We start from the raw sequence: 17,653 nt of genomic DNA, 5'->3' as shown, positions 1-17,653 counted from the left end.
TTTAATCTGACATTACAAAAAACCAAACATCTAAAAATAAAAATGGTTATGATCAGGACTGAAGTTGAATAAAAGATGTATGACTGTTTAGACTGTGTTACTCTCTGTCTGTTTACTCTCTGTACTCTGTCTGTTTTTTATATTTTAGGAGCACTTTTCTTTTTTTTGCTATGCGTCTTACTGTGAAGCACTTTGGTTGACATGTGTTTCATGTGTCATGTGTCATGTTGAAGTGTCATGTCTAAATGTGCTATACAATTAAATTAGATTGATTGATTGTCACAGTGATCTCCTGGTTGTTCCCCACTTAGGTTATCTAACTATCGCGTCGCTGCAACTAGAAACACTGGCCTGGCCTGTTTCTAAGTTATGTGGCCTGTAAAAAAAAAATATATATATATATTGGTCTGGGAAGACACACAGACACACACATTGAAAGGCTTGCCATCCGCATCAGCAGCTGCATCAACAGTTTCAGCTGATCTACAAAATGGTAAGTTGATGAAGTTGCATGTTGGTGGGGGAAAGAAAGTGTCGATATTCAATTAGCTTACTCTGGCAATAATTATGATGAACTTGCTAACGTAATCGAGTATCATCAAGCTCATTGTACTGGCTATAGCGTTAGCTTCAGCTAGCTTCAGTTTCACCCTCCTCTCTGTTCATTGTGATGATGATCTGCTGCAACACGTCTGGTATGAGGAGATGGCTGCTAACAACACCTTGACAGCCCAATAAACTTCACTGCCGATCGAGAATCTATCTATATATATTGCCCAGTCATTTCCTGGCTAATAAAACTGGCTAACCGCCTGTCATGTCTGGTATGTCATGAAAGTATAGATGTAGCAGTGTCTATCTGTATGTCATGTATGTTATGATTAATTGAAAATGGGGGACCCTGATGTAAACAAGACGAAAGTCTTTCTCTGGTCTGCATCCCCTTAACAATTGTGTGTATTGAGCTGTACTGTACTGTACCCATTCTGCAATCTGTTAATAACATTTTCAATCAATTCAATATCAATTGGATGAAAGAATGCAGGTGTAGGTTAACGTTAGTCGGGAGGGAGTGATCACTAGACAGACACCACCCCGCCCATCGTCTCACATTTCTATCATATTTTACTTGCTTACGTCTGTAGACAACGGTCTCTCTCTATAATCTGAAAATCCGCGTCCCTGGCTGCTGGAGAGATCTGACTCCCTCCTACCATCTGTTCACGATGATATAATTATAGAAAGGTGTGAAATAAATTGCTCCACTAATATTCCAGAGCATTCAGATTGGTCCATGGCATGCAGTAACAACAACGCTGTTATACGGTGGCGGCTACGTGGCGTAGTGGGCAAGGCGCTCGCCACGAATGACGGATTTTTTATTTATTTTTTACATTTTTTTTAATCAAATTTAATTTATTAGCTCTTTTCAACTGCAAAGTAAAACTTTGTCAACATGTTTTATCTAATAAAATAAAGTTCAGTCTGTTCATCTCACTTGATCATTTTATTGCAGAACATGGTATTTTCTCAAGCAGACAGATGTAAACACTGTAATCTGTGTTGCATGTACCTGACAAACTGAACTGTTTGTATTACAGTCATATTCCAACTTAACTGAATGCACATGTGTGTGTGTGTGGACAGTGGACTACTGTACTATTAGGTATTGAAATGAACAATGCAACTTCCTTATACAAAAAAAAAAGTTTTTTTCTTTTTCTTTTATGAATAATTAAATATCGATACTTGGCGTCCCTGTATCGATACAGTATCGCCACGCAAAGTATCGCGATACTACTACGTATCGATTTCCCCCCCCCCCCCCCCCCCCCACCCCTACTAGTCACCTCTTCACAGTCCCTGTACATGGTATAGTCATTAGACACTCACTGCAGAGGAAGGAGGTTGAGGGGAACAGAGCAAGTTAAGGGGCGTGGCATTAGATACATGGGGGGGGGGGGTCATATATATATATAGGAAAGCTAGATCAAAGATGGTACACATGAAGAGAGTCTAATGGGTGGGCCATGAGGTGGCCGAGAGGAGGACGAGGAAAAAGCAGGATGTTATACTGGAAAATCCCTCTCTATGAGGAGCTAGCCAGGATGAGGAGCGCGTTCAGCCATACAGTTATGACCTATCCCCCCACGAAACACCACAAACCACCTCGGCCAGTCTTTTGTGCCAATAGCCATCAGGCGCCACAACCGTGGGCACGGACTGCTGCCAATTGCTGGAGAGCTAATGGCTGCGCTGGTGAACTTGAGAACTGTTAGGACTGTCTGACTCTGGCGCAGTGTGTTACGACGGTTTGGACCGTGTATTCCATCTTCACTATTACTACTGTCTGATTGAGTCCTGCCACTCACTACTGTTCACTACTACTACTGCTATATCACTATTGTCTTTATTACTTGTGCTTTGTTCTATATTATATTTCCCTAAGGGGATTAATAAAGGAACACTTGACTTGAGTTGATTATAGAAAGGAAAACCTTATTTGGGTATAAGAGCTCACACAAACATAGTATGGCCTCACACATTACTCCCTCATCCAGATTGGGGATTTCACATGGAAAAAAGTCGAGCATAAATATAAATAAATATAAATTCGATCACTCTTTTATGAAAAGTTGATTTTCCAATCACTTACTGACACATACTTATGTGTAAATCTTTTTTTTTAATGTTACTTGTCCTTTCGGACCAGTTATGTTTTTTTTGTAGGTTTTTATTGGTTTTTGCTACCGGGCAGTCCAGTAGAGAGAGAGAGAGAGAGAGAGGAGGAATGGGAGATAGATCGGGGAAGACATTAGGCAAAGAACACCGGGTCCGGGAGTCGAACCCGGGTCGGCCGTGTTGCACCGCAGTGCTGTATGCGGTGCGCTACTCGGGCGCCCCACTTATGTGTAATTTAAAGTCATCAGTCTTGCGTCATTTGAACATGGCCCTACAGTGTTTGGAACAACTTTCAAAATCGGCAAACTGGAAAATTCTTTTCGTCAGCGTTTTGGAGGAGCGCTCTGTCACTGTCACGGTCAAAGGTTGGAAGTTGGAACATTCCACACTTGTTTGAGCAACGTTGCAAAACTCCAGTTAGGGCTGAGGAGGTATATATAACCAATATGAAGGGAATGGAATACCATCATGGATCTATGCAAATGTATGGATGTTTACATCAGGATGTTTATGCTACATACTTTATATTTGAAAGTTGACAATTGTATTACGAGGATAATGACAAAAATCACATATCACATTGTAATTTGTGCTGGAAAAATAAATACTACTACAAAAAAAAAAGCCCTAGCACCAGTCTCTTTGCTACCTGCCCACAAAAGAGTTAGGTGTAGCTAAGTGAAAGGGACCCACAAAAACAAATAGCTATTTCATGTACAGCATCCAATGGGTGTGTGAGGTCCAATGAGACTAAGGTTTAGGAAGTCCCTTGAGGTTTTAAGCAGACCCCCACCCTTAAAACAAAAGTGCTATAGATAACATTTAGAATATGTAGAGTGATCATTCAAAGAAAAACAATACATCCACAGAGCTTTTAGAACAGTGTGGAATAAAAGTATTCTTTCCTCCACCCAAAAATATTGATTAATGAATTTCTCATACAAAAAAATAAAAAGTTGGATCCAAAATTAATGTTGTTGTTTACATGTTGCAGGCATGTATCCCCTCCCTACTTCCTATTCCATGTGGAACGCACCTGATTGGATAAATGACATACATGCTGGTGCTGTAGTGCAACATCTCTATTGGCTGAATGTTACCTTCATCACATTTTAAGTGGGGGGGGGAAATACAAATTTAGTTCTGGGTTTCAGAGATTTAATTAACCAAGTTCATATTTTAGTTGTGATACGTATTCCTGTTCATTACAGAGTGATACTCTGATGCTGTGATACATATTCCTGTTCATTACAGAGTGATACTCTGATGTTGTGATACATATTCCTGTTCATTACAGAGTGATACTCTGATGTTGTGATACATATTCCTAATATCTGAAATTATTATGAATGTCACAGTCTGACCACTAAGTGTGTCTGACTCTTAACCACCAAAACCTGCACGCACTACAACGTATGACTGACTTATATTATGCCAATTAGGGTACCTTGTGTGTGTATACTGCACCTTGTGTATACGGTTTACTTTTACTCCTACCCATAGTATATATTCAGATTCAAATGATCTATCGTATAATATAACCATTATGGCATACAGACCCTCATCTGCTGCACCTCTGTTTACACAGTTTATTCTTCTCATATTTTTATATTCAGATCAAATTTGATTGCCTATATTTATGTCTTTTCTACTATTGTCCTGCCCATACCTGTACTCCCCCCCCCTCCTCCATGCTGCTATGACGCCCGAATTCCCCCAAGGGGATCAATAAATGAATAACTTGTGTTATCTTGTAGGGCGGCTACGTGGCGTAGTGGGCAATGCGCTCGCCACGAAATCTGGAGACGCTGGGCTCAGCGCTCCACATTTGCTTTCAGTTTAGCTGGTCGTCCGTACTAATACACATTGGCCGTATTAGGGGGTAGGAAACTGATGGGTGGGGATCGGGCGTTGTGGACAGCGACTCCTACAGGTCGGTTGGTGCGCCTGCGCAGTGGAATCAGGAAGTGTCGGGGGCAGCGTGAGCCTCCCACGCGTTACTCCTCGCCACTGAGAGATCGAGCTGCGCAGGTGAAAAGATGCGACTGCTGTTACCTCAAGTACCGGAGGGGACTTGTGCTATGTATGACTTAGTCCACATTGCAGCCGGCTTGTGGGAGGCAAGAAACAGCGTTCGTGACAGGGGAGGGTTGAATTGGATGATATGAAATTGGGATGGGAGAAAAATATAGAAAATGGGAGAAAAAGTGGATCAAAAAAAAACTTGTGTTATCTTGTATTCCTGTCGGTTACAGAGTTGTGGGGTGGATCAAGATCTGATGAGGAAGCTGGAGGAGTTCCGCTCCCACAAGGAGACTCAGACCAACAGCGCTGCCATCGTCAGTAAGTGTTTCATCATCACTCTTATGTTGTTGTTGTTGTTGTTGCTGCTTCTGTTGCATGTTTACAGGTCCGCTGTCTGGAGCCAGGAAGCACCAACTGGAATGCTGCCATATGCATTTCAATTGGTCAAACTGTATAGGCACTCTGCAATAATGGGCAAGGTTGGGTCAATATTTCCAAAGAGTGGTTTAAGATAAGATAAGATAAGATGGATCTTTTATTAATCCCCTTGGGGGACATTCTGGAGTCATAGGAGCACAGGGGAGGGCGAGGGGAGGTATATGCAGAATAGATAAATATCAATATATATATATATAAACAAAGGAACTGCTGGTGGGCTTCAGGCGTGACCCCACAACTCCCCCAGCTCTGGAGATGAATGGCCAGAAAATAGAGCGCGTTGAGGAGTATAAATATCTTGGCACCACCATCGACCATAAGCTCACCTTCAAGACCAACACAGATAACATCTACTCTAAGTGCCAACAGCGACTGTTCTTCCTCAGGAAGATGAGGAAGCTTCAGGTCCGACCATCAATCCTGCAGGCTTTCTACAACTCCTTTGTGGAACCGATAATGTCCTTTAACGTCACATCATGGTTTGGAGTGATGCGTGCCATCAACCGGAAACCTCTCGACAGGGTCGTTAAGATCAGCGGCAAGATAATTGGGAAGAACCAGGAGCCACTCAGCAGCATCCACAAGAAACGGACAGTTAAAAAGGCCTCCCAAATAGTTGAAGATAACACACACACCCTTCACACCCATTACAAACTAATGCCCTCAGGCCGTCGATACAGAGCTTCATCACTGAACAAAAGGGGCTTAGGTAGCTTCGTGCCAACCTCCATCAGACTGCTGAACACCTAGGTCTGGTGGAGGCCGGATATATGTTTATTTCAGTAAATGGAAAATCATAGGCAGCTTCTCCACATGCACCATTCAGTGGTTTCTGCCACAGAGTCCCTAGTTACCATGGCAACCACTCGCTGTGGTTCTCAGCTTTTTGGCAGAGATCATTATTCATTTAAAACATCTTTAAAACTCACAATTCCACCTCAAGATGCAGTCAATTATAATTTTACTCAACATAAAATTACATTTAATCACTTGTCATATGTAAATTATTTGGTTAATGTTTCATCTTTAGTGTTAGAGGATTCCCCTTCTGAACTACCAGCATTTATTGGTTAAGCCGCCATCTTTAGTGTTAGAGGATTCCCCTTCTGAACTACCAGCATGATCCATCTCTTTAATATTAGAGTGTGGCTTGGTCCACTAGTGTTAGCTGTTAGCGATGACAGCAGCTAGCTAGTTCGCTTGTTGGATTATCTCACGTTTGCTATTTTACTAGTAAAAACAAAACCATACGTTAACGTGGAAGCTCAGACATTTCAAGAATTTCGGAATTAATGCTTTTGTTCCCGGAAATAACGTTGGCCTGCTGTGACCCGCAAATGTCTATAGCTGTTCGCAATGACCGCATCCTGCTAGCTCGCTTGTTTGATTAGGTCACGTTCGCTCTTAAGTAAAAACTAAAATATGTTAACGTTGCGAGGGTGATTTTGGATTACTATTATTGAATTGTAATCTTGTGAGTTTTGCCCATCCCTATGCCTGATACAACAGTCCTATACTGTATAGCCGTAAACTCACAATTAGGCCAAGCATTGTATCAGCATTCAAGCCTCAAGCCAAGTCTAGAGCCTGATCCTGAGGTGTGAGTGTCTCTTCTCCTGGATCGAAATGCCACCGCTGGTGTCATTTGGCTCACTTCTTGCCGTGAAATGTGACCACCTGCACGGAATACAACGTATGACGTACACAGGGGCGTAGCTTCCTACAGGCGACATAGACGGTTGCCTAGAGAGCGCCACCCAGAGGGGGGCACCAAAAACTGCACAGCAAAAAAAAAAAAAAATTAATATATAATAATAATTTTTTTTTGGGGTGGGGGGCGCAGTGGTGAAGCTTGCCTAGGGTGCCAAATGTGTTAGGTCCGGCCCTGGACGTACAGTATATCATGCCAGTTAGGGTACCGTGTGTATACTGTTTACTTTTACTCTTACTCATAGTATACATTCAGATTTAAATTATTCATTGCCTGTATTTACTGTAACGTATAATATAACCGATAGGGCACACAGACCCTTATCTGCACCTTTTGTTTACACCGTTTATCTTTCTTATATTCAGAGTTAATTATATTGTTTACACTGTTTATTTCTCTCATATGTTTATATTCAGATCAAATTATATTGCCTATATTTATGTCTTTATACTATTACCCTGCCCATACCTGTACCTCCCCTCCCCCGTGCTGCTATGATGCCCACATTTCCCCATGAGGATCAATGAAGGAATATCTTATCTTGTCTTACTGTGGAAAACCTGAGTTTGCTAATTCTACCTATTCTATGTAAATGTGACATTCCTTCTTGCTGCACACTTAAAGGGTTCATGCTGAATGAGTTATTAAATGTTAAAGGACAGGCCCCATTTAAACATTGTCTGGCCTGGTGCTGACTAGTACAGAGTACAGACCATAATTCCACTGATCACTTTAGTATAGAGAAACGTAGCACTGTGCTGCATCCTGTCATCATCAGGCTCCAACCCAATGTCCAATGGGGCCAAGTGTCTTAGCCTTCAGAAACCATGGAGACATGTCCTTTTCCAAAACAGGATGCTCACAGTATAATCGGAGACGTTCTACTGAGGAAATGGTCGCAAACCACACATCCTATCAAACATTATTATAATGCATGTCGGCGCAGGCTTTGTCTAAAATGCTCAGTTACACGTGTAACCCATTTTAAGAATTCACATATGTTCTTCCCGTGCCCCAGGACAGTTCAGTCAGTATTTGTGAACATGCATCGCTCTCTCCTGAAGTGAGAGAGAGAGAGATCGAGAGAGAGAGAGAGGCTCTGAATTTATGAGACCAATGTTTGTGTGACATCCAAATTAAGTTTATATTCTAGCATTGCTAGAATGTCTGAGCCAGAATTAAAAAAAAAACGAATTTGGCTCTAAGAGCTCACACAAACATTGTATGGCATCATAAAGTCAAGAGGCCCATTCATTGTTTATGGAGCAGCCCCAGAATGATGTTATATCCCAGTTACCTCACAGATTGGAGGGTTCTCTCTCTGTAGCTTCAGGAGAGAGTGGTGCGTGTGCTCAAAACGCTGGCTCAACTGTGCTGGGGCTCAGGAAGAACATTTTAATGGCGGCATTCCCCTTTTTTTAAGGAGTCATTTTGTGATAAACTCAGTCAGATTTTATAAGATGTTTGTGTTCATTTCTTTCTCTCCCTCAGTGATGATTGAAACAGAAAATCAGCTTGTGATTCTTGACGAAGAACATGAGGTAAGTTGCATTGTAATTTGAGATGTACACAGGTATTTTAAAGACAAAAGTAACCGTCTGTAGTGTGGTAGTGAAAGGGTTAACCCTTTGTCGTGTAGCAGTGAAAGGGTTAACCTTCCATATTGTCGTAGTGAAGGGGTTAACCCTTTGGTAGTGTGGTAGTGAAAGGGTTAAATATTCAGCACAATGCAAATTGTGTTGCATTTTGTAACAAGGTATATGGACATAAAATGACCCAAATTGTGAAAATGATGACTAAAGCCTTTTGATCTCTATACCCCTGGATATCTGCTGTCTGTTTCCTCTGAAATATTGCATAATACACACGGGTTACTCTGATTGGCCCATCAGTCACACCTAGCCGCTCTGATTGAAATGGCGACAAGATGGCGCCGCACTGTCCGGCCACCTCTCTGTGGGCTCCGTCGTTGCACTACATCCATATCTCATTTTTGGCATTTTAAAAGTTTGCATTTTGTACCTCATTGTTTGCATTTGTACTTCATTTTATACTTTAGGGTGTACTTTAGTTTGTATATTGTATATTTTGTATAGTGTTTGGACTTTGTTCTTTTTAACTTTTTTTTTACTGTATGAAGCACAATCTCAGGAGGCTCATTACAGAACCAAAGCATTTCACTGTAATGTACATGTACCTTATACGTGACAAATAAAAACGAACTTGAAACTTTAACTGATTGGCCCAATAGTCACATCTAGCCGAGTAGTGCTCAGCGTCAGCACAGGCTACACTGAGTCATTAACAATCAAGCATCTATAGCAGGGGTCAGGAACCTTTTTGACTGGGAGAGCCATAAAAGCCAAATATTTCTAAATATATTTCATTGAGAGCCATATAGTATTTTTAACGTATAATAAATTAAATATGTCTTACTTTTAATGCGACTTCTGGTGCTGCATGGTTTTGCTGATGGCCTTGTAATCTGGTTCATACGTGGTGAGATTGAGCTTCATGCAGGCGTTGAGGCTTCCATCAGTTAAACGTGAGCGTAGGTTGGTCTTAATGTTCCTCATATGCGAGAATGACTGCCCACATGCATATGTAGAGTCAAACATGGTCAATACGGCAATACTCACGCTGCATTGTGTGGTATGTCACAGGAAGCTCGTTCCAAGTTTTAAGAATCAGCTGGTCTTCAGGTTGAAGATTTTTTATTTCTGTCCACTTGTGTTCCCTCGCCAGCTCTGCTCGCTATATCTTCAGCTACAGATACTATTAGCTGTATCTTCAAAACTAATTTCTGTTTACTTTAAAATGACACAGTATTATTAAGAAATATCACAAGTATTATAAAAAAAAAGAAAAAGAAAAAGGGTTTTTTTTTTACTCAAAAATGTCTGGGAGCCATATGCTGTCACCAGAAGAGCCATATATGGCTCGCGAGCCATAGGTTCCCGACCCCTGATCTATAGACTGTTTCAAAGTGACAACAGTAACATTCTAAAAATGACCCACGTTTATTTCCTGTCGCTAATGCGATAACTGACAGGAAATACACTTGTGTCCAAACTGTTCCCATAGCAACATAATTCCAGTGAAACCGTGTATAGTGTGTAGTGAACAGAAGGCCACGCCCCCTCAGCCTACTGAGAGTTGGCTCAGAGAGGCTCCACTAAAACACTTAACAAATCAAATGATACTCATGACATTAACATTCCACAATAACCAATTTACGACTGAATTAAAACACCATTTCACTGGATCTTTAATCCGGTTTTCCAACTAGACGACTGCTGGTAGGTGTTATGGAGTTAGATCTTTTAGATAACCTGCAGTGTTGGATGCAGCACGGTTTCAGAGCAGTAGCGCATAAGTGTTGAATACGTTTCTGCTCTCTTTCAGGACATCTCCATTAATGACCTGAAGGAGGTACTGCCAAAACATCAGCCAAGATATCCTTTGAGAGAAATGAAGAACAAACGTGACCATATCTGGCAGTAATCACAGGAGTTACCCGTTATAGCTAACCTGTCTGTCCTTGCATACTAGTTCTGTCTCTATTGACTCTACTAAAGCGAGTGAGTAAAGTGTACTGTCGGCCTAGTTCATTTTCACTGTCTGCCAACTATACCACGTTCAGAGTAGGAATTCTACGGGGGCAAAGGGCAAAATTGTAACTACATTATAGCATACTCAACGGAGGTGGGCTGAACATACTTTAACCTCGTCTCCACTAGTCAGGGTTTAGCCGTGCTGTGGCCTCGTCTCCACTAGTCAGGGTTTAGCCGTGCTGTGGCCTCGTCTCCACTAGTCAGGGTTTAGCCGTGCTGTGGCCTCGTCTCCACTAGCAAACAGTTTAGCCGTGCTGTGGCCTTGTCTCCACTAGTCGGGTTTTAGCCATGCTGTGGCCTTGTCTCCACTAGCCAGGGTTTAGCCGTGTTGTGGCCTTGTCTCCACTAGTCATGGTTTAGCCGTGCTGTGGCCTCGTCTCCACTAGCCAGGGTTTAGCCATGCTGTGGCCTCGTCTCCACTAGCCAAGGTTTAGCCGTACTGTGGCCTCGTCTCCACTAGTCAGGGTTTAGCCGTACTGTGGCCTCGTCTCCACTAGTCAGGGTTTAGCCGTGCTGTGGCCTCGTCTCCACTAGTCAGGGTTTAGCCGTGCTGTGGCCTCGTCTCCACTAGCCAGGGTTTAGCCGTGCTGTGGCCTCGTCTCCACTAGCCAGGGTTTAGCCGTACTGTGGCCTTGTCTCCACTAGCCAGGGTTTAGCCGTACTGTGGCCTCGTCTCCACTAGCCAGGGTTTAGCCATGCTGTGGCCTCGTCTCCACTAGTCAGGGTTTAGCCGTGCTGTGGCCTCGTCTCCACTAGCCAGGGTTTAGCCGTGCTGTGGCCTCGTCTCCACTAGTCAGGGTTTAGCCATGCTGTGGCCTCGTCTCCACTAGTCAGGGTTTAGCCGTGCTGTGGCCTTGTCTCCACTAGCCAGGGTTTAGCCGTGCTGTGGCCTTGTCTCCACTAGCCAGGGTTTAGCCGTGTTGTTTGTGGCCTTGTCTCCACTAGTCAGGGTTTAGCCGTGCTGTGGCCTCGTCTCCACTAGTCAGGGTTTAGCCGTGTTGTGGCCTTGTCTCCACTAGTCAGGGTTTAGCCGTGCTGTGGCCTTGTCTCCACTAGTCAGGGTTTAGCCGTGCTGTGGCCTTGTCTCCACTAGTCAGGGTTTAGCCATGCTCTGGCCTGTCTGCTACACGGTGAGCGCCTCCATTGCCTTTAGAACCGGTCCAAACCGGTCTGGACCCCGGCTGACACAGCCACCTTGCACAACCTGGCTAGACCCGGCTGGGACTGTTGTATCGTCATGGGTTAGCCTCTACCACAGTGTGGATTTTGAAAGGTTGCAAGATATGCTATGGATACACAAACCCAACCATATCATACCACGTTAGACCATGTCTAGAGCCCCAGCCAGGCTGAACATAGCTAATGGAGACGAGGCATTAGTGAACCTGTTAAAAGTATTTATTTGGATTTGAAGCATGGAAAATGATTATTCTTACAATTCTTATAAGTAAATTGCCCCAGAATTCTATAAAATGGGTGAAAATCTGCCCTCGACCCTAAATGTCAATTGGTTTGTCTACATGCCCTGCCCTCACCATGCTGCTGTTAAATCCCCCAGAGGCCATATGTGAAATACGAGAGTTGGAAACCTTGACCTCTGGTACGTTTGTGGTCTACAGTTATAAGTACCAGCATGACGGACAGGTTTCCTATCCACTCTACTTCATCTTCTCCATTCCACAGGGTAAGAACATCTCTGGGACTACTGACGTGTCGTCATAGCTGCCCCGCCGTAGCCAATTAAAGGACCACTTCACCAAAAAAAGCACAGATTTATTTTGCACATATAAATATCTCATTCATATAAATCATAATATATATCTCACACACACATCCAAAAACTTGAAACCGTTTTGCACACGTTTGTTTAGTTTGATAGTTATTGAGAGTAATTGAATGTGGCCACCAGTGATGTCATCGGGGGACATTGAATCCTGTTAATTACACCTCCATGAAATGGTGTGGATGAATAAATAGCAATACCTTGTCTTATAGAGACTTATATAGTTACCTTATCACTTAATTGAGCTGTAATTAACGCAATGCAAGGATTCAATGTCCCCGTTGACATCACTGGTGGCCACATGCAAACTCATTTACTCTCAATAACTGTCAAACTAAACCAATGTGTGCAAAATCTTTGGATGTGTGTGATTCTGTGTAAAATAAATCTGCATTGTTTTTGGTGAAGTGCCCCTTTTAATGTCTGTTTGGTCTCAGTGGACTAATAATTTAGTTAGTTGATTAGTGTTTTGTTATTGGAGGGGGGGGGGTCATGCTGAATGAGTTATTAAATGTTAAAGGACAGGCCCTATTTAAACATTGGTCTGCCCCCCCCCCCCCCCCCCCATGTACAGTTTCCTCCCCCTCAAATGTATATATTGTCTTTTAGAAACTCTGTCTGTAAAAAAAAAAAAAGTACAGTACTGTATATTTGTATATCTTGTATGTCATAAATGTCTACTCTGGATGTAACAGTACTGTATATCTGTATGTCATAAATGTTATGAATTGAAAATGGGGGACCCTGATGTAAACGAGATGAAAGTCTTTCTCTGGTCTGCATTTCCTTAACAATTGTGTGTATTGAGCCGTACTGTATTGTATTGATTGATTGATTGAACATTTTATTAACAGATTGCAGAATGGGTACAATACAGTACGGCTCAATACACACAATTGTATAAGATTAAGGACACATTTGCTTAACCCTTTCACTACCACACTACAGAAGGTTAACCTTTCACTACCAGTGTGGTAGTGAAAAAGGGTTAACCTTCTGTAGTGTGGTTGTGAAAGGGTTAACCCTTTGTTGTGTGGCAGTGAAAGGGTTAACCATTTGGTAGTGTGGTAGTGAAAGGGTTACGTTTGCTTGTTGTTTTTTAAGGATGCGAGCCTGAGCAGCAGGAGATGTACGCGGCAAGCAAAACCAGGCTGATGCAAGCAGCGGGGCTGACCACGGTGAGTGAACCAGCTGGTGCTGCTGTTCACCGTCTGGAGTGTGTTTCCCCCACGACGTGGTCGCAGTGGCGTCGCGTGGGTAAAATAACAGGGGAAGCCAAAAATAAAGTATTAAAAAAAAAATTATTAAATATTTTTATTATTATTATTATTTTTTTTTTTTTAAGGGGAGACACTGCAGGTGAATAGGGTAAAAAAGTTAACTAATAGATATCACAATGAAACTTCCCCAGTTGATTACTTATATTAAGACAAGACTTTTTTGTATTACAAGTTTTCTGAAATTGTATGTTTAAATATGCAAATGAGGCATAATCTACTTAAATATGCACTAATTTGCATATAATTCCAGGACAGAAATCTGAACATTGGATAAAGCCATTTTCAAAATGATAGTTTCATTTTGTTGACATATTAGAGCCAAAGGTTATTACAGAGGGGATTTTGGATATCTCTTTTTATCACTCCATAAATCAGAAAATACTCCATTCAGTCCATTTTTATGGTAAAATTCCATATTTCGCCATGTTTTTAGGAATAAAATGTGATATAAATCAGGGTATGAATGCGATATCAACAAACCCTTCTGTAAATACCTTCAGAACATAGATATGAATAGAACTGGAAGTTTTGGTGTATGTGAGTGCTACTGAAGTGGAGATTTCTGGCTCAGAGTATGAGGAAAAACTCTTAAAACTCATTTTTGGGAAAACGCATTCAAAGTTCTGTATTGTAAAATGCCATACTTTTTTTTTTAAACAGATATTTACAAACACAATACCTAATCAAACTATTAGTAATAGATAAATATTTGAATAGATATCACTATGAAACTTTCCCAATTTGTTATGTACATATAAACTAAGAAAAAATATATTGCAAGTTTTTTGAATTTTATGTTTATATATGCAAATGAGGCACTTCCCCATTAAATATTTGCACATTTATGGATGCAATAAGGCAAAATGAAGTAAAATAAACAACTACATGTGTGTTATTGACGTTTTATTGTCACTAGTTTCATAGAAGACATGTTTAGGAAGCAAAATATAACAATCTCAAAATCAACAAAAAAAAGTAAATTTGCCTATTCACCTGGGGTGTCTCGCCTTAAAGAATAAAGTTTACTTTACTTTTTTCTTTTTTTTGATTTAGTAGAAGTAGAAGTAGAAAGCTTTATTGTCATTGCACAATACAGTACAACGAGATTGGTTAGTGCGGCACCTAAAACAATGATACCTACATACCCACTCTACCACACACACTACCATACATACATGTGTTGTGCCCATACTCACTGACACAGCACACATCCATGTACCTACACATACCATACCACCCACACGTTCATTGTGTTAATCAATAGAAATCTTTTTTAAATAAAGTCGTCTCGTAACCGGAAGGTTCCCGGTTCGATTCTGGCTCCTCCCAGCGGGCAGCGTGTCGAAGTGTCCTTGAGCAAAACACTTAACCCCCTAACTGCTCCCAGGATGAGCAGGTAGGCACCTTGCGTGGTCGCCTCCACCGCAGATGTGCGAGTGAATGTGAGGCATTTGTAAAGCGCTTTTGATAAAAGCACTATTTTATAATAAAACACAAGATACTTGGATAAACACTCATTGAAGAAATCCAATGGCCGTCACAACCCAGCATGCAGATAGATGGGCAGCAAGAGTCTGCGTATCACCAGGGTTATCAAGTGGGCAGCCCCCTTCACTGGTGTTTCATCAAGTTAGGCCCACGACACCTCACGAAGGCTCAACAGTTAGTTCCAGCGTCCCAGAACCACCGCCCTCCACACTAGCGCCTCCTTTACATGATATTCACACCTCCACGAACCCCCCTACGCTCTGCATCTCCTGGCCATCTCAGACCCACTCCTCCTATCTGAGCTCCGGGAGGGTCATCAAAGAGAAGCCGCCTATTCTCAGTCCTTGCCCCACAATGGTGGAACGAACTTCCCACCACAGTCGGACTCGGGACAGCCTTCTTTTTTTTGATCCACTTTTTCTCCCCATTTTCTATTTTTCTCCCATCCCAATTTCGTGTTTTCCAATTCTACCCTCCCCTGTCTCGAACGTTGCTAGACTATGCCTCCCACTGGTCGGCAGTAGTGAGGAGATAGAAGCCTTGCATCACGTGTCCCCTCCGGTACACGAGGAGGCAGCCTGTCGCATCTTTTCACCGCAACAGCTCAAACTCTCAGTGGCGAGGAGTATAACGCGTGGGAGGCTCACGCTGCCCCCGATACTTCCTGATTCCGCCGTACCGGCGTCACCCCCAACCGACCTGTAGGAGTCGCTGTCCACAACGTCCAATCCCCACCCACCGGCTTTCCCACCACCCTCTAACACTTACCGGCCAGCCGGTAGCAACGCCCAGAGCTGGGCTCGAACCCAGCATCTCCTGCGTTAGTGGCGAGCGCCTTGACCACTGCGCCAATCAGCCGCCTCGGGACAGCCTTCTTCAACCAATATCTGAAATGAAAAAAATAAGCCTAACTAACCGTACTGTCATGCACTTGTCCTAATATACTAACCTACACTGTAGCACTCAACACTTTGATGAACATTGTTACTCAGCTGATAGAGTTGTGCCCTTCCTGATGGCTTGTCGTACAGAACTTGTAAGTCGCTTTGGATAAAAGTGTCAGCTAAATGACTAAATGTAAAAATGTTATCCTATGTCAAAAATACAATTCCCACAATATCACACAGGAAACGGTAACAACGGAGAAGAAAGGGAATACTCGTACCTTTTTTTATTTTTTTAACTTAGGCCCCCAGCTGACATTGTTTCTCCTCAACCAAACCCACTGACTGCCTTTCAATGCTTCTTCCGACATCTCATTTAACTATATAAATGCAGTTCTTTCACCATTTATCTGATCTACCTCGTTCGTCCCTCCCCCCTCCCCCCCCCCCCCCCCCCCCCCCCCCAGGTCTTCGAGGTCTTTGACACGGCGGACCTGACGGAAGGGTGGCTCCGAGAGAGGAGTTCAAGTTTCAAGTTTTATTAATAGTTGTCATACAGAAGTACAGAATACTTTCATACAAAATGCTTCTTACTGTTACGCTCCAGAGACTGTGCTAGACAAGATAGTATCAAATAACATAGTATAGCATGTAATTTAGAAGTAGAAAATGAGGTCACAGTGTTCAGTATAGACATATGTACAATGTTCGATGCAGGACGTCTCGATCCTGAAGAAGAGGAGCGAGGCGGCGCGGGAGGGAGATGAAGATGTAGATTTTTCGCCACTCATTTTCCTGAGACATACCAAGGAGTAATACACTGCTCTGCCTGGATTCTTCTTTCAGTAGCTCTGGAGAAACATGCAAACCTTACAGCTGAAATGAATGGAGTTGCTCGTACCAGTAAAGGAGCCCGTCAGGCTAGATATTAACAAGATAGTATAAAATAAGTATAAAATAGAAAAGAAACGTATAAAATAGAAGTCAAGAAAGTCAAGTACGTAACAACAACAAAAAATTCTGGGTGGGATTATTACAGGCTGGCATGTGTCAATGATGAGCAACAACACTGATTTTGATGGATTTTTGTTTTTTGTAAAGTCAGATTTAACAACAACTCTTTTCAGAAAAGTGGGAGTATTTCATTTTGTATCTGACATTACAAAAAAACCAAACATCTAAAAAATTAAAATGGTTATGATCAGGACTGAAGTTGAATAAAAGATGTATGACTGTTTATACTGCGTTACTCTCTGTCTGTTTACTCTCTGTACTCTGTCTGTTTTAGGAGCACTTTTCTTTTTTTTGCTATGCGTCTTACTGTGAAGCACTTTGGTTGACGTGTGTTTCATGTGTCATGTGTCATTTTGAAGTGTCATGTCTAAATGTGCTATACAATTCAATTAGATTGATTGATTGTCACAGTGATCTCCTGGTTGTTCCCCAGGTTATCTAAGGTTATCTAACTATCGCGTCGCTGCAACTAGAAACACTGGCCTGGCCTGTTTCTAAGTAATGTGGCCTAAAAAAATAAAAATAAAAAAAAATATATATATATTCACATATAATTTATTTTTTAATTTTTATACAGCACAGGCCAGGCCAGAAAACTCCCGGTGCTCCCGATGGCCAGTCCAGGCCTGCATACTGCCATCAATAAAAGCACTTGCAGTGTACATACATTAGTATTTAGTAATGCATAATTGGTAAAACAAACTCAATCTTTGCAACTTCAAAGAAAGCTTGCT

General features: G+C 42.1%; 1 protein-coding gene across 1 annotated transcript; it reads left to right on the top strand.

The window, feature by feature from the left end:
• Positions 1-409: 409 nt before the first annotated feature.
• Positions 410-17,142, top strand: LOC311225192 (glia maturation factor beta-like). Its single transcript, XM_084310401.1, has 7 exons — positions 410-493; positions 4,938-5,025; positions 8,348-8,397; positions 10,262-10,311; positions 12,075-12,154; positions 13,358-13,431; positions 16,373-17,142. The coding sequence occupies exons 1-7, from the start codon at positions 491-493 to the stop codon at positions 16,448-16,450; spliced, it is 423 nt and encodes a 140-aa protein (XP_084166527.1). The 5' UTR covers positions 410-490; the 3' UTR covers positions 16,451-17,142.
• The last annotated feature ends 511 nt before the right edge of the window (positions 17,143-17,653 follow it).

The sequence above is a fragment of the Notolepis coatsorum genome (genome assembly GCF_963971535.1).
Source record: "Notolepis coatsorum genome assembly, chromosome: 3".
Classification (NCBI taxonomy): Eukaryota; Metazoa; Chordata; class Actinopteri; order Aulopiformes; family Paralepididae; genus Notolepis; species Notolepis coatsorum.
This window is presented reverse-complemented; position numbering and strand designations above follow the sequence as displayed.

Coding starts and splice junctions, on each gene's coding strand:
- LOC311225192 (XM_084310401.1), top strand. Junction 8,398..10,261: donor TTCTTGACGAAGAACATGAG/GTAAGTTGCATT, acceptor GCTCTCTTTCAG/GACATCTCCATTAATGACCT. Junction 12,155..13,357: donor CATCTTCTCCATTCCACAGG/GTAAGAACATCT, acceptor TTGTTTTTTAAG/GATGCGAGCCTGAGCAGCAG.